Here is a 25,838-nt window from a genome sequence, read left to right on the forward strand (position 1 = left end):
TTGTTGGAAAAATATTGTATGTACAGAAATCTACTTGATAATACATTGGAAATGGTTCACTAGCACTAGAAGTCAGTTCTATTGTATTTATTTAAGTTTGTTTTGTTGTTTCTATGTTTTGGTTGCAATGATGCTGCATTGTTGACCAGGTCAGTCCTGACAAACCTGCACAAAACAGGGCCCAGGTCTGTGTTGTCTTCATACTCTGTGGTTTGTGCTGACTGTGCTGTACAGGGCAGTCGAATCCTCCACAGCCTCTAATCTGTGAATGACAACATTTACTTAGAGATTTATTAAGATGAAATGTTGAGAAAATGACCTACAATATGAACTAACAGGTTGAAATAAAAAAGCTACGGCAGTAAAACAGTGGGAATAAAAACTCTGTGCAGCAAAGAAAATTAAACTCTTCTGGACTCACCTCGGGGCAGCACCAGCAGTCCAGGCGTTAACGGTACTATACTCGATGCAGTCCTCATCCTCCTCCTCTTGCTTCTGGTGTCTGTCGGGCTGAGCCGGCCTGATGTTTGAGTACACGGCTTCCTCTCTGTTTTTAGAGAAGCTGATGCTGGCGTAGAAAAGCTCGTCCTGCTGCTCTGCTGCTTGTCTCTGTACTGCAGCTGAAGGGTGGTCATATTCTGATTCTACGTTTGGCTGAAGGGGAAATGTTGGATAAACTTCGATATCAGGGTCAATCATTGGACAGATTGGTGGACAGGCCACTGCCTACTTGTTATTTACAGATCACTAACATGTGCATGTGCAGACTGATCGCAGCAGGGAAAATGCCAAAGCCACATCTATTTCAGTGTGTTGGAAAACACTGTCTCATATCATAACAATATGTAATAAGCTAAAAAGAAGTGATGACACAGATATTTGACTAGAAATGTATCAAATGGAAACAAACAGGAGGGTGAAGTGGAGCAAAGCTTTAGTTTGGCTGGAGAACATGATGCACATGATGTTCCTCACCTGTGCTCTGTTGTCTGGTCTCTCTCCAGGCCTGGATGGTTGTTTGGACAACCTCTTTTTTCTGGATGGGAGAATGAAACCAATAAAAAGACCAAACAACTTCCTGAATTTAACATGAACTAAAACTAAACTGCTCACCTGATCAGGATGAAGGCAGACAGGAATATGACAGCCAGGAAAACAGCAGTGACTGATCCTGCAGCTGCTAATTTCCCTGAACCTGTGAATCGTGATTAAAGGAAAACACTGATTATTAATTATGGAATTCCAGGATGTTGAAAATGAGGAAAAAGCTAAAACCCGTCTGAGATGGAGAAGATGTGAGTTTGTTTAAGAACAGGGGAAATACCACGTATGTTGACACTGTTTTCCCAGAAGTCATTCATAAGGTTTTTCACATCAAAAGTGAACTAAAGGGAAAAATCCAGCTCCTGCTGCTCCGTCACTGATGCACACAAATAATAACATCCAATAATGTGAGTGTGTTAAATGTTAGCCAGGCAACAGTCGTCTCTAAACAAGCAGTCACTGCTTTTCTGTGAACTGGATTTGCAGATGGATGTTCATTAATGACTCACCTGCCACAACAGTCAGATGTGAGGTGGTGTTATGACGTCCTCTTGTGTTCTGGGCTTCACAGTAATATTTCCCACTGTGTTCAGGTCTGATGTCAGTGATGTTGAGGTCTGTCCTGAAGCTTTTGGTGACTCTTCATTCTCCTTGTAACCAGGTGTAATTAGCTGCTGGGTTAGCATCACTGCTACAGGTCAGAGTCACTGAACTGCCCTCCACTATCTCAGCAGAGGGACTCACTGACACTGACAGAAGCTTTGGACCATCTGGAGGAAAATAGGAGACAAGTCTTCATATTGTCTGAGAGTCGGTTTTTCAGAATAGCCAAGTAGAGATTTTGCAACCACAAGTCAAGAGTGACACCAAAGGAGGGAGGAGAAAGAAAACACATATACAAACACACATGAAAACACAGCAGATCAAACGGCACACACATTGTATTACAAGTAAATATCATGCACATTAAGCTATGACCTGTGTTATCAACTTCATCATCAGAACTGAAGTGATTTCTAATACTCACACTGGACGTCTATGGACACACTTGAAGAGTTTGACTGTCCAAGCTGATTCTCAGACCTGCAGTAATATGTTCCTCTGTCCTCAGAGCTGATGGAGGTGAACTGATAAGTCCCTTCTGGTCCATGAATCAGTGTTTGGTTCTCCTTGTACCAGGTGTAATTAGCTGCTGGGTTAGCATCACTGCTACAGGTCAGAGTCACTGAACTGCCCTCCACTATCTCAGCAGAGGGACTCACTGACACTGACAGAAGCTTTGGACCATCTGGAGCAGATCAAATAAACCAAACATGAGGACTGATTCCTTTAGTGAGACATGTTGTGTTGAAATGAGGAATAATTATGTGGAAACTTCAGAGATGGTTTTGTGACTGGCAGCAGGCACAGCTGAAGAAACAGGTGTGATCAGCAAAACTGGTTCCTGGTTTTTACAACATTAAATATGAATATGTGACTGTATAATCTATTATTAGCTGTATGTTGCTTTCTAAAGAAGCTGTTTGACTCACATGTCACATTAATAAAGATGGATCCAGATGTTCTCCTTCCCAGATCATTCTCAGCTGTACAGTAATACTCTCCAGAGTCAGAGGACTGGATGGATCTGAAGTTAAACTGTTTACTGGCTGGTTGAAGACTTGGATTTCCATGTTTCTTGTACCAGGTGTAATTAGCTGCTGGGTTAGCATCACTGCTACAGGTCAGAGTCACTGAACTGCCCTCCACTATCTCAGCAGAGGGACTCACTGACACTGACAGAAGCTTTGGAGCATCTGGAGCAGATCAAATCAATAAGAAAACATGAGGACTGATTCCTTTAGTGCAATAACTGACCAAATATACAAACTCAACACAAAATGTTCAGTGGCAGCTTCACTGCAGATCCACTCATATTGAAAAGTGTTGCTGTCATGTTAGTCTGGTTCCACATACAGAGACAGAAACTCACACACTGGAGGAGAAGGACAAGCCTCGTGTTCTTTTAAAGCACATGAGATGTTGTCTCCAGGACCAAACCGGCCTTTATAAGAGGCTGATTCAACATCTGGGACTTTCTGTCCATTTTGAAACCAAACGTATGTGAGACCACCAGCTGGACTGTCACTGCTGAGACACTTCAGCTCTGCCTCAGTATAAGACTGGAGGACTGTTACTCTGGTCACCTGCACCTGCAGAGCTGGACATGTGACAAGGAACCAACAGTGTCACTGGTTAACAGTAAAAACACACAGGTATAAATAATCAGTTAGTGAAAATGATGAATTTCACAATGAATGATTGTGTTGATCAGCACCTGTGACAGTCAGAGTTGTACCAGGTAAACTACTCCTCCATTCAAACCATCTGGTTTTGAATGTGAAGTGATACTGGGCTGAATCTGTCTCTCTCAGGTCAGTGATTCTCAGAGTGGAGCGTCCTGTCTCTGTGTAAAGGACCTGAACACGACCTGCAAACTGGGAGTCTTCACTAAGGTCCACAGGTTGTGAACTTGTCCTCCAATTATGTTGATGTCTGAACCAGAATTTAGACCAAATGTCTTTATCATGACTGTTGTAAGTACAAGAAATGTCCACTGATGATCCTTTGACTGCACAGATGCTTCTGTCAGTGTAAGTCACTCTGTTGCAGCTTTGACCAATGGCACCTGAAAAATGAAATATGTTTTAGACGATTTAAACCAGAGTTAGTGCTGCAACATGAATGAGTTTCCAAATTTCATCCAGTAGTTGTAGAGTTTGTTTCACTAAACAGTAAAGTCTCAGCCTTTTATTCACCGTGGGTGTGACCAACATCACATGATTCATTCTCTGTTTTCTCTCAATACATTTTAATCCCAACTGCTCTAATAGTAGTTGAGATATTTCAGTCTGGGTCAAAGTGGTGAACTGCCATTTCTACAGAAATGCTACCAGCACAGCTAAAATCCATCCAGTATACAGTATTGTAGTTGGGTTGTAAGTCTCTGCTAAATGACATTAAGTTGGTGGAAGGCTCTGGTGGAAACTCACACACTGAAGGAGATGGGAGATGTTCATATGTTGCTACAGCACAGGAATAGCTGTCTGCAGAATTAAAGGAGCTTGTATAATAATAATAATAATAATATGATTGTTCCTGTGAAGTTTTCTGTCCATTCTTGTACCAGACATAAAGACGATCAGGCTGATAACACCTGCTGTGACAGTCCAGCCATGATGAATATGAAGATAAAGACAGTTTGACCTGGAGATCTGGTTATGTGGAAAAAGAAGAGGAACAGAGCAGAAATTTAGATTTAACAACATACACACATGCAGCCATGTTCATGTTACTGTTTCCAAATGTTGAATAGTTGGAAATAACTAATATAAAAATAAACTGTTTTACCTGTGACAGTCAAAGTGACTCCAGGTGAACCAGTATAATGTCGACTTTGTTGGTTTGTGATGAACCTGAACTGGTACTGAGCTGAGTCTGTCTCTCTCAGGTCTCTGATTGTCAGAGTGCAGGTTTTATATTTACACTGATACTGAAAACGACCTGAAAACTCTGACTGAGTTCTCAGATCCACTAGTCCTGTATAAGTCCGTTTAGTAAGCCAGACTGTTTCTTCTACTCTAATTCCAGGCCCATATATCCAGGATGGGTATGTGTAGGTGCAGCGTATGTTCACTGTTGATCCTTTTATGGCACAGATGTCAGTAGCAGTGTAAGTCACTCCCCAGCCATCCTGAGCCTGCACCACTGCAACACAGAGCACATCAGAAAACATCATCATATTCATAAAAACAACAGCTTTCCATCTGTAGTTTCAGAAAATAACTAGCAAACCTCAGAATCCATCAGGTGTCTGTCATGTTTAATGGCTGTTGTAATCAGTAATATTATGTAAGTAATTATGTAATGTAATGCATGTTCTCCCTGTGCTTGTGTGGGTTTTCTCCAGGTACTCTGGTTTCCTCCCACAGTCCAAAAACATGTATGTCAGGTTGATTGGTGACTCTAAATTGCCCATAGGAGTGAGTGTGAGTGTGTGAGGTTGTTTGTCTCTATGTGGCCCTGTGATGGACTGGGGACCTGTCCAGGGTGGACCCCTGCCTTCCACCCAGAGAGAGCTGGGAGAGGCTCCAGCTGATCCCTGGGACCCTGGTTTTTTTCAATTTATATGTTGCTGCTTATTGTAAGAAATAAACCTTCTCATGTCACAGGACAGATACAGCAAACAACATCCAGACAAACGTGTCAGTCAGGTCACTGCAGGGTTAAACAACTCAGTAGCTTCATATCAGATTTAGCTCCTATAGAAAAGTTTTGAAACATCACTACAATGTGCTGCATAAGTGTGTGGACCAAACCAAGACTTTCTTTCAGCTGCACTTAGAGCATTTGTAGACTAACAATAGAGGAAGTAAAAGTAATCACTTGTTAACATGTCAGTGATATCTACACTGTGTTTGGTCTAAACAATTATCCAAACCTCAACTAAAAATAAAGTCACATTATTAAACAACGCAAGAGAAACACAAAAATACTCTCATCCAGGAAACTGGAACCATGAAATATTACACAAATAATGACAACAAAATACTTGCCAGTATATATGTACTATGTATTTAGCTACGTTCCCCCATAGTCTAAAACAATCATTACTTCCATCCATCCTAGATGACACAAACAGACTTTTACTGTCTTTAATGTTCACAACACTGAGGCTGATGAGGTGCAACTGTCTTCCCTGTAAGACTTTCATTGTAAAAAAAGAGAAGTGAGTGTCTGGTGTTTCAGACGTTGCACAGTGTTAAACATCAAATATTCATTTACCAAAAAAAACAAACAAAAACACACCACAGTGAATTTCTGAATGTGCCAACTACCCTACAACATAAATGTAGATGTGCAGTACCTGAGACAGACAGAAGCAAGAGAACAAATCCACTCGCTGATGCTGTTAAAGTCATAGCTGCTCCTCATGACCCTGTCCAATCACAACAGCAGGTAGATCTTAAACATGATGAAGGCTCTTAGTCAGGTAGTCCACAGCAAACACTTCATCTTCATCATAAGATAAGGATGTGGTCTGTGCAGAACACTGCCTGTGGTTGGAACAGTTGTATTAAAGAGACAACAAGCTGTTAAAAGCTGACCTGGCTTCCTTCCTCTTTACATCATTAATATGCATGAATAGAAGAAAGACTGAAAATCCCCCAATAGAAATGAAGAAACGATTCTTGCAGTTGCTCAGGAAAAAAATGCATGAACATCTCAAAATAGAGTTAATGGAAATGACATTGAAAGTTATTTTCTAACATGGAACTAGCAGAGCATGTAACACTTATCTTGAGTGCAGCTTTCACAAAGAACATGTCTTCTAAAGGCAGGTCCAATGTACTTGCATCCCGTTCTACCTGATAACTGCACCGTAAATGAGAATATGTGCAATGCACGATGCTCTGGACATATTCTGAAAGTTAAAGTGAAACTCTGGTGAGACAGATTTACTGTATTTAACCCTTTTTACTTTTTTTTAGCTTTCATTCTCACGTTTTCCCCAGAGGAGGCCTGAAGGGTTCCTGCAAGCTGTGTTTCACTTTTGTGTCTGTGGGTCAGAAGTAGCTGTGTTTCATGTTCACACTAAGCACAGAGGAACATAGTCTCAATCTCAAAATGACGTTGATCATAAACCAAAGTTTTGATGGTGTTATTCATGTTCTGGCTTCCTGTATGGGACTTATTTCCTGTCTTGCCTGTTCTAGTCCCAGGTAGCTTTGGGTTAATCTATGTTAACTGGTTTCACTTGTGTCTGCCCTTCTCCCTGGTTTCGCCTCCTTGTCTCTCTCCCTCAGTGTGGGTGTGTATGTGATCTAGGCAATGAGGGGATGAGCAGCACTTGGGTCCATTTGCCCTTGAGAAGGAGTTCTATATCCATCTATATATACCAGCTCTCCACTTCACTTCATTGCTGGATTGTATTGTCTGTGTTCACTGTCCATACTCACCACCTTTTGGGTTCCTGTTGTCTTTCCTCCTGGTGCTGATGTTCCGTGTTGGCAGATTCCAGTATCTCCTTGGCTCCGGTTCCCTGTGGGTATTACCTGAGTGTTTCCTGTTCCCGGCTTCAGTCACGTGTCTCTTCTGCTTCATGTCAGTACTTGAGTCTGGCGTATCCCTGGTTGTGTTCCTGAGTGAGCGAGCACACTCCTCTGAATCTCCATGGTCTATCTCTGTTCTTGGACTTCAGCTTCCCTGGCTTGTGGTTTCCTTTTTCCTAAGATGCCCTGCTCTGCTGAATAACTCCCTGTTCCTGTTTTCCATGTCTCTGAACTCCCGTGTCACGCCCTGGCTCCAGCTTCTCTGATTGCTCCAGTCTCTGCGCTCCTGGACACCCTTTGTACATACTTTAGTTGTTATAGGTCATACTCAGGAAAAGTCATGTGGTTTTAGCCCACTTACAGTAACCTGGCTTTGCTATGCAGATTTTAACAGTAGAGTCAGATGAATGTCACTATCACTCACCTTATGAAACTAAATGCAAAATCATTAAAACACTCCACTTTGAATAATTCATCGTCAAACACTTATGGCCATTTTCAACAAACACAAACACAGTCTCATATTATTTATTTGGAAATAAGAGAAATATTACCTGGGAGAGATAAAGTGTCTCCAGGTGAATTTTGCCTTGTGTCAAAGTGCAGGTTGTACAGTCACATCAATGCTTCACACAGCCTGAATATCTGAGCCTCTTCTCAGATCCATAGGCCTTTTGTGGTGCATTTCAGTAAAACACAAGTCTGATCACAAACCTTTTTACAGCGTATGTCCACTGTTGATCCTCTCACTGCACATATCTGAACAGAAATGTACATCAACTCTGTGTATTTGCTGTTTGTACCACTGGAACCCAGAACAGCAGAAACTATATTTAAGAACATCAGACAACACATTTTAAAAGTCTACCCAGTAACAAGTGCTGAAAAACTGCAAATGCTGACACTGAATTGCACTAATTCTTAGTAAAGTAACACCAGTACAGTCAATGTTTGGATAAAAGAGATGATTCAGTATATGGCCTTAACACTGATGTCATCCTGAGTTCAGATCTCAGTAGTTCAGTCACCCACCAAAACAGCTTTACACGTCGCTCTAATATGGCCTCAATAACAACGTCTCTTAGCATAGACGACATTTGAGCAGCTCAACATGTTCTTTGTTTTCATAGTGTTTCTGTCAGAGCTGCCCAGGGGCGACCACCCTTCCACTGATGACAGCTGCTCAGTGCTGTGTTTTTCACTGATGACCCAGTTGCTTCCTTATTCTTTCTTTCACTTGGAGACAAACTTCATATCTATTCACCAACATACTTTTAAAACATTCTGTATAACACATGATGATGGTATATTTGGTTAGATGAGATCTTAACTCAGAATTACATACATGTTGAAGCCATCTTTATCATTTGAGAGAACTATATTTATTTTAGCAGGTTCTTGTTGGGTGGAAATTTCAGTTCAGTTGTGGGTTAAGAGCTGCAGCATCATTTTGCAGGTCATGTTTTCATAATATCTCTGGAATTACCACAATATAGTAAAGTATGTACTTATCTGATGGAAATTTCAGAGTAGTTGTGAGTCAAGAGCCACATCCATTATATTCACAGAAGAAGCAGTGAAGTTCTGTAGAAGTGATGAGCTGACAGTTCAAACCAGCTTTTCCTTTGAGCTTCCTGAAGTTGACTGTATAAGATTGCTAACTGTCCTAAAACATAAATGTAGTTATACAACACCTGACAGAGGACATCAAACCTGCACAATCAGGTTTTGAAGAGAGCAACAATCCCACTGCACAAACGTGGCGCTGCTTTCCTCTGCTTTAAACTGCTAGAAACCTGAAATCATTTGTCTCCACTGCCCATATTACAGCACCAAAGTGAAGACAGAAGAGAAAAGAGCTGTTTTTCATTACTCCTTCAGTGCCTTGTGACAGTTTGTATGATCCATCTGATATGAAAACACGATGCCATCAATCCCAAACAAGTTCATGCTGGTTGCTGGAAGCTCAGGAATAAAATGACAACTGAAGTAAATCAGTGGTTACTGATTTATTGTTTTGTGCAAATTTGATCCGTATTAAAGATGTGAAAATAACTTCATTTCAAAGCAAGTCCACAGTGTTGAATAGAGAAGGTTTTGTCAGGAAGCAGAGCTGAGTAGTGTTTCCAGTGTAGTTCAGGCACATTTGTTACAGTAAGTGATGATGGATGACATTCTCACCACATAGCATGGATCAACACGGTTCTTCCTTCAGTCCAAATGGAGCTAAATGACTCCTCAGTGGTGCTTAAATAAATTCAGTTGCTGTGAGGACCTCCTCGTGCTAGAAGCTTATGTTTCACATGGATTTATTCTTTAAGCATCTTTCTGAGGTTTGGCTCTGGACACTGAAAATCCTCATGGTGACTTTGGATATTACATACATATATGTCATACCTGACTCTCACTCATTCAGACGCCTGTGTTCTCAGATAGATCATCCTCTTGTCCTCTGTCCTTCATGTTTCTCTTTCTCACTGAGTCCTTCTCTAATGTGCCTTGGTGCTGGGGTTGGGAGGGTACGGGACAGAGTTAGGGCTGACATAGTTTTTTGTCTCTGCCGTACTGCTCTGGTATGTGTTTGAAGCGACACTTGTCGCCATAGAAACAGCCTGTGGTCCGCCAGTAGTAGCACTCGTCTCCATTCACAGGTGCCCTCCGTCTGAACCTACATGGACAAGAACAGAACATTCTGCATGATATTCACAGGAAATTACACAGGTGGCAACAATGGCAGGAAGACCGACAGAGGATAAAGCAGCAGATTACTTCCTGTCAATATCCACTTTCCATTGGGCTGCGTGTTAAAGGGATTATAAACATGTCAAATCACATGAGTCATGTGGATGGACGTTGTTGGTTATTACAGTTACAGATCTTTTTAAGAGTGATGTTTACAGATCCACGTTATGAGTGAGTTGCTCAGTACCCTGGGACAGCTGAGCTCTGCTGTGTTCCTGCAGCACTGGTCCTTTCTGTGGAGGGCAGTGTCCGCTGCATCCAGCGGTCTGGGTACCTCATCACCAGCTTGCTGTTTCCCAGCTCCACCCCCTGGACAAAAGGACACAGCACAGGTGATCGAACCTGAACCTGCACACTGACAAAGTCAAACATCCAAGATGATGAGCTGTGGGGTTGCCTGAAAAATGAGCCTCTCTGAGACTCACCTGCAGCTTTACCAGGGCTTTGGCAGCCATATTGGCATTTTTGAAGTTGATGAAGGCACAGTAACGCTCATAAAGAACTTTGATGCTCTCGATCTCACCAAACCTGTAACAACACAAACACTGAGCATCTATCCCAGGGCAAAGCAGTGCAGGACAGATAATACTCTCATTAGTATTATTACTACAGTAGTACACCAACTCTTCCATTACTGCTGGCAGGTTTTTTGGGTGACGACAATGTTTCTCATAACACTGTAACACAACATTGTGTCTCACCCTCACAGGTCTAGTCTCCACCATGTGTCTTTATTTAAGTTTACCAAGCTGTGATGCTTCATGCCGATAACAACAACCCAATAAAATCTGGGAACAGTAGAGAGTGAACAAAACAAAGAATGTGCCATTGTCCAAATAGTAAGTAGAAATATCTGCAGTCACTGTAGCTGCTGGTTTTTACTACCCCCTTCATAAAACAAAGGTATGTCAAGTCCATCCTGTTACTGTAATTACACTGCAATAACTCAGCAGATAACTCAGTTCATGGCTCCATCGAGAAATACTGCAGCTCTAATTAGTCCTTACACACAGACGCAGACACACACTGTGTTTTTACGTTTTGAAGAGATCCACGAGGTCTTTCTCTGTAACTTCAAATGTAATGTTCCCAACCCACAGAGAGCGACATTTCCTACAAGACAGGAAGGAAAGACAGCAGGAGAAAGGAGAAGTGAACAAGCAAAGGAGTCAAACAGGAAGTGAAAGGGTAAGGAAAAGATGACAGGAGAGAATAATGTCAGAAAGAGTGATCCTTTTTATTAAGGTGCTATTAGATTAGAAAATAAAAAAGCTTTAATCATTTTATATTATAAATCATCATTGTATATTTTATACTGGAAGACGCAGCTGCATGGTAAATATAAACACTGGTTTGCCTTATGTTTGACATGATAGAGTATATAGTTATATAGTATAGTTACAGTGTGCATCACATTGTGTATTCCTGAAAGTTGTTATTTGTGTGATTATGTGCATCACTTATAGCCTACCCACTCTGGTCCTGCAGAGATGTGTGCTTCACCACTAGGAGACAGGAAACACAAAGTCGATCTCATGTTACGAGACAATAAACACACATCAGTTAAATATATTTCAAAGTGTTTCTCAGTGTTCATAGTTAAAACAGTGCAAACATCAATGTGCTGCCTGTAGTTTGTTCTTACACTAAACTGTATTGGTATTTGTGCTTTTCTGCTGTCAATTCAAATTAAACTGAATCTGACCATAACAGAGAAGTGCTGACCCCTTGTGGACAGAGATGGTTCTACAGCTTCCTCTTACCTTGTGCTTCAGATGCGGCGATGACTGCCTGAACAGTGGTGAACTTCTCCAAAAGAACTTTACTCTGCCTCTCCTCAAAACCCAGCTCCTACAGTGACAAATGGACATGAAAAAAGACACTATACACCGGCTGGATGTTTGCATGTATGAGATGCTGAGATAAAAACACGAACTCCTTTTGGACTGGAGACTAAACCTGACACCTTGTCAAAGCTACAGAAAGCCCCAGACCTAATAAATAAGCTGCTTTTGTGCATATTTATTAATACTTTATTTATAATGCTTTTTATTACTCACTGTATATTTTGGTATGATTCTACTGTTTTCTGTTTTTAATTTGCACTAAAATTCTTTTTGTAGAAAGAAAAGTCAGTCTGCAGTGTTGGAATTTAACTGATTGCAGTTTCCTGATTTTTCACTTAAGCTGACGTGATAAAGTTTGGTGGCAGTCTTGGAGGAAGTTATGCAGTTTATTGAAGGTCCTCACCATGAGCTGCAGGACCCGGCTGGTTAAGAGTTTACTGGAAGCTTCTTTACAGTCCTGATCCAACTTCAACACCTGTTCCATGGCCTTCTCTGCCTCACTGTACCGCTGCACACACGTACATGCACATGAGCCTGCACTACTTTATGAAGGATTGAAGGCAATTTAAATGATTCTCATAGTGCTGCTGATGTAATTTAACAATCTAACCTATTTTTTCAAGGATGCAGCAAACATTTCTAACTATTATATGACAGACTGGAAATTCTCCTAACCTTTAACCCCATCAGAGCAGAGCCTTTACGGAAGTATCCCTTCGGCCAGTTGGGAGCGAGCTGAATGGACTTCTGAGCGTCTGCTAGGGCAGAGGAGTACTGCTCTAGACACCAGTAACAGTAGGACCGGTTTCCATAGAACCTGAGACACAGACACATAGACAGTGGTATATTGATTTAACTAACACAAAGTGAATGTGAAGAGGACAGATTCAAACGTGGTTGAGAGAAGACAGTGTTAGAGCAGTTGGAGTCAGAGGTCACAGTTCAGCTCACCTGTGGTCCTTGGGATCACAGTGGATTGCTTCAGTAAACCTGTCCACTGCCTGGCTGTACTGGCCCTGCTCAAACATCTCAATACCCTGCACTGGAAAATGAACACATGCGTACTTTTATTCTTATTATGACCTCCACTAACATTATAACACTTAGAATCAGGTGAATGAGGGATTTAATTGACCTTAAGAAGGCAATAATATGTGACATGTGCATCAGGTATTTAAAAAGGGCACAACATGCATCTAAAAGACATCAAATATGTTTATTCACCTGTCAGAGTCTGGCCCCTCCTCTTCATTTCTTCTGTAGGGTCCACCTGTAATTAGTTTTTACTATAGTTCATGTTCTGGCAATTTCATGTTTTCCACATTTTCAGCAATAAATCAATAAATGAATAAACAGGACCAGTGTTTGATCTCACTACGTCCTTAATGGATGGACAGAACAGCTTTAAATGTGGAGTCCTGAGTGTTTGTGGTTCAAGACATTCACTTGTGATGGTTAAGGTTAGAGGCTAAGCAATGTCTTATACAAATGAGGGTCCTCGCAAGTGTAGTATGTCTGTGTTTATACCTGGCTACCCCTGGCCTCATTCTCCTTGTTTTCTCTGGAGATCTGCATTGCTCTGTTCTTCCCGCCTTTGAGTTTAATGTGATTGGCAGCGTTGGCCACAAACGCACTGCTGACATCCCACTCTGGTTCCTGAAACACCAAGGAAACACAAAACACTCAACACAAAGCCTGAAAACAGAAATGCTCTGACTCTGATGAAAAATGCTGACTTCAATATAAATCAACAGAACTCAAGAAGATCCATCTCATTACCCAGATGGTCTTGTGTCAGGGAGGAAATTCATCCATTCAACTGAAGATGTTTCAGTGTTTGCACAGATCAAATCAAACAGAAGAATTTCTCCCAGTAGTTGGAGCTGAGAAACAAAGAATCAAAAGCACAGCCCAGTGGTTTGGACTCTCCACATATCACACCATGGTTTTGTTATGTAACTCGTGTTTTCAAACTCGTTTCTTTCTGAAGCCACTGTATTTGCTGAATTACAGTGATTTTTTTCATGGGGCTAAGTGAGCGTGTGTTCATACCAACCATGTTTGGACAAACTCTCTAGAGTTAACTTCTCCACTTTGGTTAGTTTTAGCAGGGCAGCCAATTGGAGGCAGGTGCTAGTAGCTGCACGAGATACCTTAAAATGTGCTCCTCTTCCAACGAAAGTTCAGCTTCGTTTATGTTCTGAACTGGTATGAACACAAGAGATGGTGAATTATGGCATAAAGTCTACACTACAGTGCACAGCCAAAGTCTATTAAAGCCAGGAACACAAATTTAGTTTGGAAATTAAACTGCTGGATGATATTTTACTCTAATTTTACAAGATTTGTGTGGTTTTTTTTTTTCAAGCTCTGTTCTGCCTGAACTTGGCAGTGTGAAAATAAACAAACCACACAGAAATATCACAATGAACTGGACCAGACTAAGGAAAACTAAACTCATGGTGCCAGTATAACCAGTGCTATTCTAAACCCAAGGACACACTGACCTGGGATAAACAGGGAGCCAAGACCAATATTGAAAAGATGTTCTCCTTAATCAGGGACACAGAGCCCCAGTGAAAAGTACATTTGTTTTTTATTGAGGCCCTTATTTTTAGAAAGTGACTTCAGGTTAAACCCAACGTTAAAACAAACATGGCACTGTAAATGCAAATAACCATTTCTCCTGACCTGATTAAGTTCACCAGTTCTCCAGATCCAGTTCCATTTTATTAGGACTGGGTTTCAAACTTTACAGTGAGTGAGCTAAGACAGATTCAGTGCCTCAGTCATGAAGGCGCCAACAGGATGATAATTGTTGTGAGGGAAGACTTTGTGTCTCTCTGTTGCACACAGTTGGTCACTAGGTATTCTCTTGAATATCTGTTTTATTCCGCAGTAACAGATGAAATGTTATGAACGCTGGCTCGGCTTCCACTCACCTCCTCTGAGATCCTGTGAGGCAGCTGACAATTGCTCTTGTTCTCTTTTGTCCTGAGGGCGGGGGCTGACTTGTTTCTGGGAAGAACTGCAGTCCACTGCTCCTCCTCTTCCATTTCATCTTCATGACATGATGATTCCATGCAAGTGTGTGCTGGAAAGAGAGGAATTCATCCTGTCCACATACCACTGAGGTCACAGTGCCACAAATATCCAAGAAATATTTCTGGACAGAAACAGTGCTCAGGTACCCTGAAGCAAACTAGAAATTGTCAGGTTCTGGGGATGATTATTTTTATTTTAGGACCAATGACGCGCCCACTCCGGTAGTCAAGGTTCAGGTCAATGCTTTATTAACTAAGCAAGACAAAAAAAAGCAAGAAACAGACACTAGGCTAGACAGGTACAGATCAAGGGACGGAAACACATGGACATGAAACATGAACATGGGACAAAGACATGGACACAAGGGAACAAGGCATGAGGGTCTGGGTCACACACACTTGGGGAGGCACACCAGACCGCACAGACACATTAACACAGAAGGGAAACAAGGCATGAACAAAAGGGAGCTAGATGAGAAAACTTAGAAAACAATGAACGTGAACACAAAGGAGAAAACACAGCGACACAAGACAAGACATGGGAACTTAAGAAACATAAAAAAGGAGGCAGACACCTTAACTTAAACCTGGAAGAAACAAAAGGCAATCCAAGACCAAAATTCCAAACAAGAACACAAGGGTATCAACAGACACCCTGGCACCAAAAATGTGACTGAACAAAGGAATATAAAGCAAAGCTGCCAAACAAGATACAGGTGAGCGCAATAACTAATTAGGTCAACGTAAAGAGAACAGAATAAAACAAAAACCAGTTCCTGTCAGGATCCTTCAAAATAAAAGAAACAGGAAGTCACAAAAGTGCAGACCCTGACAGAAATACTCCATCAGGAAACTAGTCTCAAGTCCAGAGTTTAGTCTGGGAACATTCAGAAGCACAAGTCAGTTACATTATGAAATTTCTTATCAGCGAATCACAGACAACTGGATTAAACTCAGTGGACTCATGAAGTGGAAACTTTTTAGCCTTAAGGCCAGAGATGCCTTTGCCAGTCAAACATCCCTGGTATGTGGCCATTTATTCATCTTAACTATTTCACAAGAGATTAGCCAATATTAGACAATAATGTCTCCAAAGGTCTCCAAACTCTCTGCATGGTTCTATAACACTGGGGGGGAAGAGAGAAAATCAGTTTGGGTTGTTTCATTTGGGTGAACTGAGCCTTTAAAGCAGACAGTGGGGGCAGAAGAAAAAAGAAAAAAGAACAAAGCTGATGAAAGTGAATGGTGCATTGACTCAGTATCACTGCAGAGGATGAGTGAGTGAACCAAACATCAACATGTAACACACATCATCCACTGGACTGGTAGCAGCTGCTTTGGACACACACTGATGAATGGAGTCAACTGGGGGGAAACACAGAAAGTCAGACACTCACCATTCAAAAAATACTCTCACAGTGTGAGAAAACTCTCTGTATGGTTCGATAACACTGGGGGGAAGAGAAAAGTGCAAATGTTATATGATTTTTCAAAGTTTTAGAGCAGTTCTTTAAAACTATTTAGGGAGTACAGCTCTCCAAGTCTGAAAACATCCTAGGGCTTATTCCAGGCCAAAGGAGCAGCATGATGAAAGGCCTTCTTCCATAATTTTGTCCCAAATCTGGGAACAGAAAGTAAGTAGAAATCCTGTGATAGAAAACTGAAGCCATTTGTAGTTTTCTTTTTAATGTAAGCCTGAAGATAAGAAAGCAGATGACCCAAACATTGTTTATGTAAATAATGAAAAGAAGTGGACCCAGAATTGATCCCTATGGAACTCCATTTATTACTGTTAGAGATGTGGACCAGCCACTATCTACCTGCACAGACTGAGTTCTGTTTGACACTTAGTTATTGAACTGACTTAGTCCTGTCTGACAGTTAGTTATTAAACCAGCCTACTGCATGCTCTGACAATCCTATGTTTAGTAACTGTTGTGTCAGTACTGAATGATCTACAGTGTCAAAAGCTTTGGACAGATCAATAAACTGAGCTGCACAATGCTGTTTATTGTCCAGGGCATCACTGAGAACATTCAGGACTTTTAAAGCAGCTGTGATTGTACTTTGACCTTTTCTAAAACCGGACTGAGAATTATCCAAAATGTTTGTAGACAGATAATGTTTAAAGCATACTTAGTGAGGCTGTGAATTTGCTTCTAGTTTAAAACATCTACAGACTTAATCACCTTTTTTTGCCAGGACAGGTGTGATGTGATGAAGCAATCAGCACTTCTTAAAAGCCATCCATCAAATTAAAGTGTAAACTAACATTTTGCGTAGCCTCTGTAATCCTAAACACATCAAAACCCTCCACAGCAGAAATGTTAGCTTGCATTCCTCTCAACTCATCTGCTACAAGCTGCTGCTGTAGTTGATGTTGCTGTTGAGCTGTATCACACTGAGAGGTGTTTCTAATGTTTGGGCTAATTTCTTCCATCTGCTGAAAAGTCCATGCAGCAATACCAAAGCACAGAGCCACAGTGTGTTCCCACTCAGCAGCGTTTGTTCACCGAGCTGTACAGTGAGGATGGATCCTCCACAGCTGCTGGACGTCTTGTTCTGGGAAGGAAATGATCAAATTACAGAGAGTACGGGAATTAAATGTTCCAATATTAGGCAAAAGCAGAAGAAGTCAATGAAGAAGTTGACACTGACAGATGTATATGTTCCATTGAACAGTAACAGGAATGGTCCAGCTGCTCACCTCGGGTCAGAACCGGCTCTGCTGAGGACAGTACTGTAAACTACACCCTCCTGCTTGTCTGCTTGGTGCTGAGCTGGGCTGACGTTGGAGTAGATGTGGTCTTTCTGGTTCCTGGTGAATTGGACGCTGGCGTAGTGAAGTTGATCCACCTGCAGAGCAAACAGAGAAGACTGTGACATTTTCCATGAGTTTGAGACTCTGGATAAACAGAACTCATGAGTAACTCTGGGAAATCAGTGAGACTTTCACTGCACTGTAGCATGAAATGACCATTTGCAGGTAAAAGGTGGAGTGTTGGTTTATGTCAGGGATGTAAGGTTGTTGCAGTGGCCACAGTTCACCAGCAGGGGTTGCTGCATGTTCTCCAGTTTAACCAGTTAACCCTGTACCAGGAGCATCGGTTTCATTTGTTCAAGGAAAAGGAAGGAAATTTCTCAGGTCTTCTGCTTGTAAATAAATCCTGTTCCTTTATAAATGAACATTAGTACATTCAGTCTTTGCTTCAGAGGATTTTTCCACAGTATTTCCATGACATGTCTGAAAGGCTGCACGTTACCTTCCAGCTTTAAGAGAGCACACAGGGAAGGATGAGAGCAGAGATGTGCTAATGATCAGAGGATGTGGTTAATGTGGGTCTGCAATAAACAGTCTGCACATTACACGTCTGTCAGAGGAGTTTTCAGGTGACCAGTGACTCTGACGTCTGACCAGCAGGTTTTTGTTCGTACTGGTGCACCTGAACTCTCCTTCCTCACCTGTGCACTGTTGTCTGGCCCCCCCTCAGCCTCACGCTGTTGATCCAATGACCTCCGTCTTCTGACAAGACAATAAAAGCACAAATAAACTGATGAAACACTGAACGCATGACATGGAATTGATCATCTTGTCCATAGGCAGAGTACGGTAAATATAATTACAGAGAAAATGAACTGCTGACCTAATCCACAGCCAGGCAGGAAGGAGCATGAAGGCCAGAAAAACAGCAGGGACAGTCAGTGCTACTGGAAGTTTCCATGGATCTAGAAAACAATTATCAAGATGAAACACTGGAAATTTACAGGAATTATTGAATTTGTGGATTTTCTATGGTAAAGTTTGAGTTTGAGGAGGGAGGGGAATTGTCAAATGTCTCACAATGTAAAAACAATCCTAATCCTAAAAACTAAAATTAGTAGGTTGTTATATGTGTAAATATGGAGGTGTGTGTTTAGCTGCTGGGTTAGCATCACTGCTACAGGTCAGAGTCACTGAACTGCCCTCCACTATCTCAGCAGAGGGACTCACTGACACTGACAGAAGCTTTGGAGCATCTGGAGCAGATCAAATAAACCAAACATGAGGACTGATTCCATTAGTGAGACATGTTGTGTTGAAATGAGGAATAATTATGTGGAAACTTGTAAACTAAGACACAGTCAGTGAGCATTACACTGTGCTTCAAAGCAACCAGCAGTATTTTCATATCTCTTTGCACTTTCCTTGACTAACTGCATGTACAGTCCATGAAAGAGGCTTTTCATACGACTGCAGGTGATATAAATGTACAGGCTTTAATTTTCTTTATGCCAATCAGCACCAGACAGGAGCATCTGACTGCACACAGGTGAAAACTAAAGCAGCAGCAGGGACATGTCAATTTCTGTCTGCCTGTTTCCTTTCTGCATTTTCTTCACAGCCTCCAGCAGCAGTTCTTCTTCTGCTGCAGTGAAAAAATAGCAGTAGCCAATGGGAATCCAGGTGATCATGGTTTCTATGGAGGATGTATGTGGACTGGTCTACCATCAGGAGAGAACACTATTTTCACATCTGACGTTTGTCTAAAGAACCAAAACAACCAAGAACATCCAGCATGACTCATGACTGATCAAGGATCAGTTAAGACACGTATGAAGAATGGGCCTCAGGACTGTACAGGGTAAACAGAGACCAGGACTGTACAGGGTAAAGAGAGTCCAGGACTGTACAGGGTAAACAGAGTCCAGGACTGTACAGGGTAAGCAGAGTCCAGGACTGTACAGGGTAAACAGAGTCCCAAGTGGCAGCAACAACATCCACAGAATCACGAACGGCTGAGGTACCAAAGGACGACACAAGGAGGCAGGACAGAGCAGCAGGGTCACTGTTTGAGACCACCCAGTTTTAAACTCTTTTATTCTAACACCTGCCACAATAACACTGTCAAAGGTTAGGACTCCCCCCAGCTCTGCACTCTAACTAAGTCAATGCTCAAATATCTGTATTTACACAACCAGTCTATTTGTATGACCGTACATGAGGCTCTAACCAGACTGGACTTCACACCAGGTCTTCCTGCTCCTCTGAGTCGTCTGTCTGAGCTGCAGCGATGGGCGTCAAGGCTGAGATGTTCTGATAATCAGGCCCAGAGTCAAACTGATGGAGAGAGAGGAAAAGATGGAGCCTCATTCATGAACCTGAACACGTATTTAACAACATTTCAATCAAAATGATGAGCTGAGATTGTGTAAAGGACAAAGACATTACTGGTTCCTACTCAGCTCATGGGACTGGAAATTGAAATTCACTTCATGACCTCAGATCAATAAGAAAATGTGTCCCAGTGCATTTACAGACTGATTTCTTTGAACCATATTGTTGTGGACATGTTGTCAATAGAGCCTGTCACCTCTGTCATCTCTACAGGTTCCTTCAGTTCAGCTTTTAAACACAAAGTTTTCTTCTTCCTGGATTGAATCCAACAACAACAAATGTGAAAGTGAACAAACTGGAATTCATGACTTTAAGACTAAAGGACGTCTGAAGAAGGAAATAAAAGAGCAGTGATGGAACTGATGGATTTTTGGTTTTACCTCGTCCACAGACTCAAGACAAGCAGAGGAATCAGCATCAGGACAACCAGAGTCAACCTGATGATATTCATGACACCAAAACCACCTAAAAGTGAAGATTTACCAGTAAGAACAGTTTGATAAATGAATTTGCCAGGTTTAAAAAATAAACAGCTATGTTTGTAGGTAAATCAGGATAATTTACCTGGCACAACAGTCAGTTGTGAGGTGGTGTTATGACGTCCTCTTGTGTTCTGGGATTCACAGTAATATTTCCCACTGTGTTCAGGTCTGATGTCAGTGATGGTGAAGGTCTGTCCTGAAGCTTTTGGTGACTCTTCATTCTCCTTGTACCAGGTGTAATTAGCTGCTGGGTTAGCATCACTGCTACAGGTCAGAGTCACTGAACTGCCCTCCACTATCTCAGCAGAGGGACTCACTGACACTGACAGAAGCTTTGGACCATCTGGAGCAGATCAAATAAACCAAACATGAAGACTGATTCCTTTAGTGAGACATGTTGTGTTGAAATGAGGAATAATTATTTGGAAACTTCAGAGATGGTTTTGTGACTGGCAGCAGGCACAGCTGAAGAAACAGGTGTGATCAGCAAAACTGGTTCCTGGTTTTTACAACATTAAATATGAATATTTGACTGTATAATGTATTATTAGCTGTATGTTTCTTTCTAAAGAAGCTGTTTGACTCACATGTCACATGAATAAAGATGGATCCAGATGTTCTCCTTCCCAGATCATTCTCAGCTGTACAGTAATACTCTCCAGAGTCAGAGGACTGGATGGAGCTGAAGTTAAACTGTTTACTGGCTGGTTGAAGACTTGGATTTCCATGTTTCTTGTACCAGGTGTAATTAGCTGCTGGGTTAGCATCACTGCTACAGGTCAGAGTCACTGAACTGCCCTCCACTATCTCAGCAGAGGGACTCACTGACACTGACAGAAGCCTTGGACCATCTGGAGCAGATCAAATCAATAAGAAAACATGAGGACTGATTCCTTTAGTGCAACAACTGACCAAATATACAAACTAAACACAAAATGTTTAGTGGCAGCTTCACTGCAGATCCACTCATATTGAAAAGTGTTGCTGTCATGTTAGTCTGGTTCCACATACAGAGACAGAAACTCACACACTGGAGGAGAAGGACAAGCCTCGTGTTCTTTTAAAGCACATGAGATGTTGTCTCCAGGACCAAACCGGCCTTTATAAGAGGCTGATTCAACATCTGGGACTTTCTGTCCATTTTGAAACCAAACGTATGTGAGACCACCAGCTGGACTGTCACTGCTGAGACACTTCAGCTCTGCCTCAGTATAAGACTGGAGGACTGTTACTCTGGTCACCTGCACCTGCAGAGCTGGACATGTGACAAGGAACCAACAGTGTCACTGGTTAACAGTAAAAACACACAGGTATAAATAATCAGTTAGTGAAAATGATGAATTTCACAATGAATGATTGTGTTGATCAGCACCTGTGACAGTCAGAGTTGTACCAGGTAAACTACTCCTCCATTCAAAGCCTGGTGTTTTGAATGTGAAGTGATACTGGGCTGAATCTGTCTCTCTCAGGTCAGTGATTCTCAGAGTGGAGCGTCCTGTCTCTGGGTCAAGGACCTGAACACGACCTGCAAACTGGGAGTCTTCACTAAGGTCCTCAGGCTGTGAGGGACTCTGCCAACGACCACTACGTTCAAGACTGAACCAGAATTTAGACTGAATGTCTTTATCATGACTGTTGTAAGTACAAGAAATGTCCACTGATGATCCTTTGACTGCACAGATGCTTCTGTCAGTGTAAGTCACTCTGTTGCAGCTTTGACCATTGGCACCTGAGAAAGAAAATACAATATCACCTTCATTATATGTTTCTGTGTTGTATATTGTGTATATTATACAATGTGTGTGTGTTGAGAAGACAGATTCTATATAAGGCATATACTTAAAATTACTAGACTCTGAAGCTTCACCACCAGAGGGCAGTTAAACATCACAGACACTGAACCAGGACCATGAAACAACATTTCCCATCCACCACTGATTGTAGAGTCACATCTACATTTACTTTGGCTGCTTTATTCTCACATTTAATGACTGAAGCTCTTTGCACTTTAAGTTAAGGACACCCTGGACATTTAATTCTTCAAACATCACAGCTGGAGACCATGTTCAGGAAGTGTCAATAGTTCACACTGGTGACCAACATCCCTGATGAACTGCAATGACATCAGACTCTTCAAAACAAGTCGCCTCAGTTGAACAAAGGTGTTAAAATAACGAAGCTTCACATTTATTCAACCTCCATCTGTTCTGCTTCCATGAGCGACCCCAACAAATTGAAATGTACAGCACAAAGATGAACACACATGACAGTGAAAGCTGTCTCTTTCTATATTAGTCTCTGTAGTTAGTGAATAAAACTCTCTTGTGAACAATAAACCCACGAATGATTAGTTTGAGACTGAAATGAAACCACTGTGCTCACTGTCGCCCTCTGCAGCAGTGAGAGGGAACTGAAATGATGTTGGAGTTACTGACTGTTCCTTTGAATCAGACACTGCAAAACTTGCTGTGACACTGGGATTAATTCCAGTGTGTTCAATTATCCACTGGACATGGTTTGAAAGTTGATGCTTCCAGTGAGAAGTGAATGTTCTGAACAGACTTCATTGGCTTTTTCTGTCAGAACAACTGTGATGTGACAGAGAACATTTGAATGGAGCTACTGCACCTACAAACAACAAATGATTATTTATGTAAATAATGAAAAGAAGTGGACCCAGAATTGATCCCTGTGGAACTCCATTCATTACTGTTAGAGATGTGGACAGTCTGAGACACGTAGATATTGAACTAGCCTACTGCATGCTCTGACAATCCTATGTTTAGTAACTGTTGTGTCAGTACTGAATGATCTACAGTGCAGATGTACATACTGGGCTGAATCTGTCTCTCTCAGGTCAGTGATTCTCAGAGTGGAGCGTCCTGTCTCTGGGTCAAGGACCTGAACACGACCTGCAAACTGGGAGTCTTCACTAAGGTCCTCAGGCTGTGAGGGACTCTGCCAACGACCACTACGTTCAGGACTGAACCAGAATTTAGACTGAATGTCTTTATCATAACTGTTGTAAGTGCAAGAAATGTCCACTGATGATCCTTTGACTGCACAGATGCTTCTGTCAGTGTAAGTCACCCTGTCGCAGCTTTGACCGGAGTAGCTGTCTTTAGAATAAAAGTAGCCTGAAAGGTCAAAGTTTGTCTTCCTCTGCCCGTTCATGTACCAGATGTAGTCAGGCTGATTAGTTGGAGAACAACTGCTGTGACACTTCAGTTTTGACCATGTACAGGGTTGAACTCTGCATGATACTGATTCACTTGCCTTCACCTGCAAACCTCAATTTGTAAAGAACCAGAAATATGAGTTAAGACAACTGTCACCAACCACACAATGTTAAACACAGAGATTTGGAGCAGTGTTTCCTAAATGTTGAGCCTATGAGGATAATGTCATGTTACCTGTGACAGTCAAAGTGACTCCAGGTGAACCAGTGAAATCCCCTCCTGGTTGGTTTGTGATGAACCTGAACTTGTACTGAGCTGAGTCTGTCTCTCTCAGGTCTCTGATCGTCAGAATGCAGGTTTTATATTTACACTGATACTGAACACGACCTGAATACTCTGACTGAGTTCTCAGATCCACTGGGTCTGTGTTAGTCCCTTTAGTAAACCAGAATGTTTCCTGAACTCTAACATTAGATGGGTATGTGTAGGTACAGCTTATGTTCACTGTTGATCCTTTTATGGCACAGATGTCAGTAGCAGTGTAAGTCACTCTCCAGCCATCCTGAGCCTGCACCACTGTAACACAGAGCACATAAGAAAAACACAATCAGGTTCATAACAACAGGGGAAAGAATGTAACATCAGCTACCCAGCAGTATATAAAGTACTTCAAATTAGAAGTATATAAGGTAGTTAACGTCAGCTACCCAGCGGTATATAAAGTACTTCAAATTAGAAGTACATAAGGTAGTTAACGTCAGCTACACAGCGGTATATAAAGTACTTCAAATTAGAAGTACATAAGGTAGTTAACATCAGCTACCCAGCAGTATATAAAGTACTTCAAATTAGAAGTACATAAGGTAGTTAACATCAGCTACCCAGCAGTATATAAAGTACTTCAAATTAGAAGTACATAAGGTAGTTAACATTATCTGGAAAATACCAACCCTTGATTTTCTTGATCTTAGAATGAGCCTCTAAAATCTACATAGGGAGCGGGTCTCCTTTGTTGTGCTGCCATGTTTCTACAGTAGCCCAGAACGGACAAACCAAACGCCGACTCTAGACAGGAAATCACATTTTGTTCTAAAGGTCACAGCCACCATGCCCCTGGAAACGGGGGGTGGGATGTGAGGAGGTGCTTCGAAGGTTGCATTCTGCAATCACACCAGTAGATGCCACTAAATCTTTCACATTTTGCACATTGCACCTTTAAGTAAAGCACAGGTCAGTCACCAGTGCAGAGCACTTTTACTAATCAGTCACTACAAACTGTGGATCAGCTAATTCACTAAGCTGATACTTTTTAAAATTCAGATCATCTTTTAGAGTTTTTCAAATTAGTGCAGCCACTCCCCAATCTTTCCCCATATGAAATATGACCATATTCTAACATACAGGTAATAGTGTTGTTTACTAACTCCTGAAATGTTGGTGACAGCTGGGAAACCACCACTTTCACTAGACTTTTACTGAAAAGAATCAAAAGCAGAATATTAATTATTAAACTTGTGTGTGATGTGGAAAAACGGCCTATTTGCTTATTTCCTGTCTGTGATAGTATCAGGCGTGTGAAACTACAGATAAATGCACAATACTGAAGTGAAACTGTTCATTGCCAACATGTGATGTCTTCATAATCCACCTTAAAGTCTCTACTGGCACATTATCATCTTCACTGGTCTTACAGAGTTTAGTTTTCTGTTGGCAGAATCTGGCTCACAGCTTCTTCTTCAACTACTAAAATACTAACAAGACTTTTTGGAAAACATCTGGTGTCGTAGGGCTTGAAGGACAATATAGTATTTTATCACCTCATCAAATTCTGCTTAAAAATACCATCCCTCAACGTCCTGCAACCAAACTCCACTGGATAAATCTAAAATGTCAACGTAGATGGACAGTACCTGACACAGCGAGAGCAACGACAAATCCACTCAGTGCTGCTGTTAAACTCATAGTCGCTCGGCTCATCTCTGTCCGTCAACACGTCAGGGGGTCAGGACTAACGCTGTACAGCATATCTCTTATTTGAATCAACAAACAGCTCTGCCTGCAGTACAGAAGGATGTGGTCTTGTGTTTTCTGTGGTCGCCACAGTTGAAGGCACATCTGCTAAGACCTCTCCTCTTTGTTTCCTCTTTCCATTATCAAGCTGGAGCTGGAGTCAGTTGTGTGTGTGTGATGAAGGACCAGGTTTGTGTTCTTGGAGCTGATGACACTGAACACTGAGCTTTAACATGTTGACAG

General features: G+C 41.7%; 3 protein-coding genes across 4 annotated transcripts; all 3 read right to left on the bottom strand.

Moving 5' to 3' along the window:
- On the bottom strand, positions 1 to 25,789 carry LOC113127666 (sialoadhesin-like). The gene is given in 12 exon segments (XM_026302342.2): positions 1 to 262; positions 422 to 654; positions 976 to 1,036; positions 1,114 to 1,195; positions 1,554 to 1,814; positions 2,072 to 2,332; positions 2,577 to 2,840; positions 3,017 to 3,244; positions 3,362 to 3,712; positions 4,077 to 4,298; positions 4,435 to 4,791; positions 25,496 to 25,789. Coding segments are annotated over 12 exon segments (2,451 nt in total). The 5' UTR covers positions 25,563 to 25,789; the 3' UTR covers positions 1 to 198.
- LOC113127671 (serine/threonine-protein phosphatase 5-like) lies at positions 8,533 to 15,800 on the bottom strand. 2 transcript variants are annotated; one of them, XM_026302347.1, is made up of 12 exons: positions 14,668 to 15,800; positions 13,253 to 13,381; positions 12,950 to 12,995; positions 12,677 to 12,767; positions 12,401 to 12,542; positions 12,129 to 12,233; positions 11,642 to 11,729; positions 11,350 to 11,383; positions 10,917 to 10,991; positions 10,304 to 10,406; positions 10,066 to 10,187; positions 8,533 to 9,804 (listed from the first exon to the last, which is right to left on the bottom strand). In XM_026302347.1, exons 1-12 carry the CDS (start codon positions 14,806 to 14,808, stop codon positions 9,669 to 9,671), a joined length of 1,212 nt encoding a protein of 403 aa, XP_026158132.1. In that variant the 5' UTR covers positions 14,809 to 15,800; the 3' UTR covers positions 8,533 to 9,668. The 2 variants fall into 2 exon arrangements, with proteins under 2 accessions (XP_026158132.1, XP_026158133.1); XM_026302348.1 differs by lacking the exon at positions 14,668 to 15,800 and adding an exon at positions 13,505 to 13,600.
- On the bottom strand, positions 19,683 to 23,932 carry LOC113127670 (B-cell receptor CD22-like). The gene is made up of 9 exons (XM_026302346.2): positions 23,820 to 23,932; positions 23,250 to 23,688; positions 21,779 to 21,862; positions 21,434 to 21,661; positions 20,994 to 21,257; positions 20,489 to 20,749; positions 20,305 to 20,389; positions 20,121 to 20,178; positions 19,683 to 19,867 (listed from the first exon to the last, which is right to left on the bottom strand). Exons 2-9 carry the CDS (start codon positions 23,578 to 23,580, stop codon positions 19,772 to 19,774), a joined length of 1,407 nt encoding a protein of 468 aa, XP_026158131.1. The 5' UTR covers positions 23,581 to 23,688; positions 23,820 to 23,932; the 3' UTR covers positions 19,683 to 19,771.
- Positions 25,790 to 25,838: the final 49 nt, after the last annotated feature.

The sequence above is a fragment of the Mastacembelus armatus genome, chromosome 1 (assembly GCF_900324485.2).
Source record: "Mastacembelus armatus chromosome 1, fMasArm1.2, whole genome shotgun sequence".
NCBI classification, from domain to species: domain Eukaryota; kingdom Metazoa; phylum Chordata; class Actinopteri; order Synbranchiformes; family Mastacembelidae; genus Mastacembelus; species Mastacembelus armatus.

Excerpts from the sequence above, each read along its gene's own strand:
- LOC113127671 (XM_026302347.1), bottom strand. The coding sequence starts at position 14,808 with ATGGAATCATCATGTCATGAAGATGAAATGGAAGAGGAGGAGCAGTGG. Across the intron at positions 12,543-12,676 it reads TGTGATCCCAAGGACCACAG|GTTCTATGGAAACCGGTCCT; the intron begins GTGAGCTGAACT and ends TCTGTGTCTCAG. Across the intron at positions 10,188-10,303 it reads AAGCCCTGGTAAAGCTGCAG|GGGGTGGAGCTGGGAAACAG; the intron begins GTGAGTCTCAGA and ends CCTTTTGTCCAG.
- LOC113127670 (XM_026302346.2), bottom strand. The coding sequence starts at position 23,580 with ATGAACGGGCAGAGGAAGACAAACTTTGACCTTTCAGGCTACTTTTAT. Across the intron at positions 20,390-20,488 it reads ACAACTGACTGTTGTGCCAG|GTGGTTTTGGTGTCATGAAT; the intron begins GTAAATTATCCT and ends CTTCACTTTTAG. Across the intron at positions 20,179-20,304 it reads GTCTTGAGTCTGTGGACGAG|GAAGAAGAAAACTTTGTGTT; the intron begins GTAAAACCAAAA and ends GATTCAATCCAG.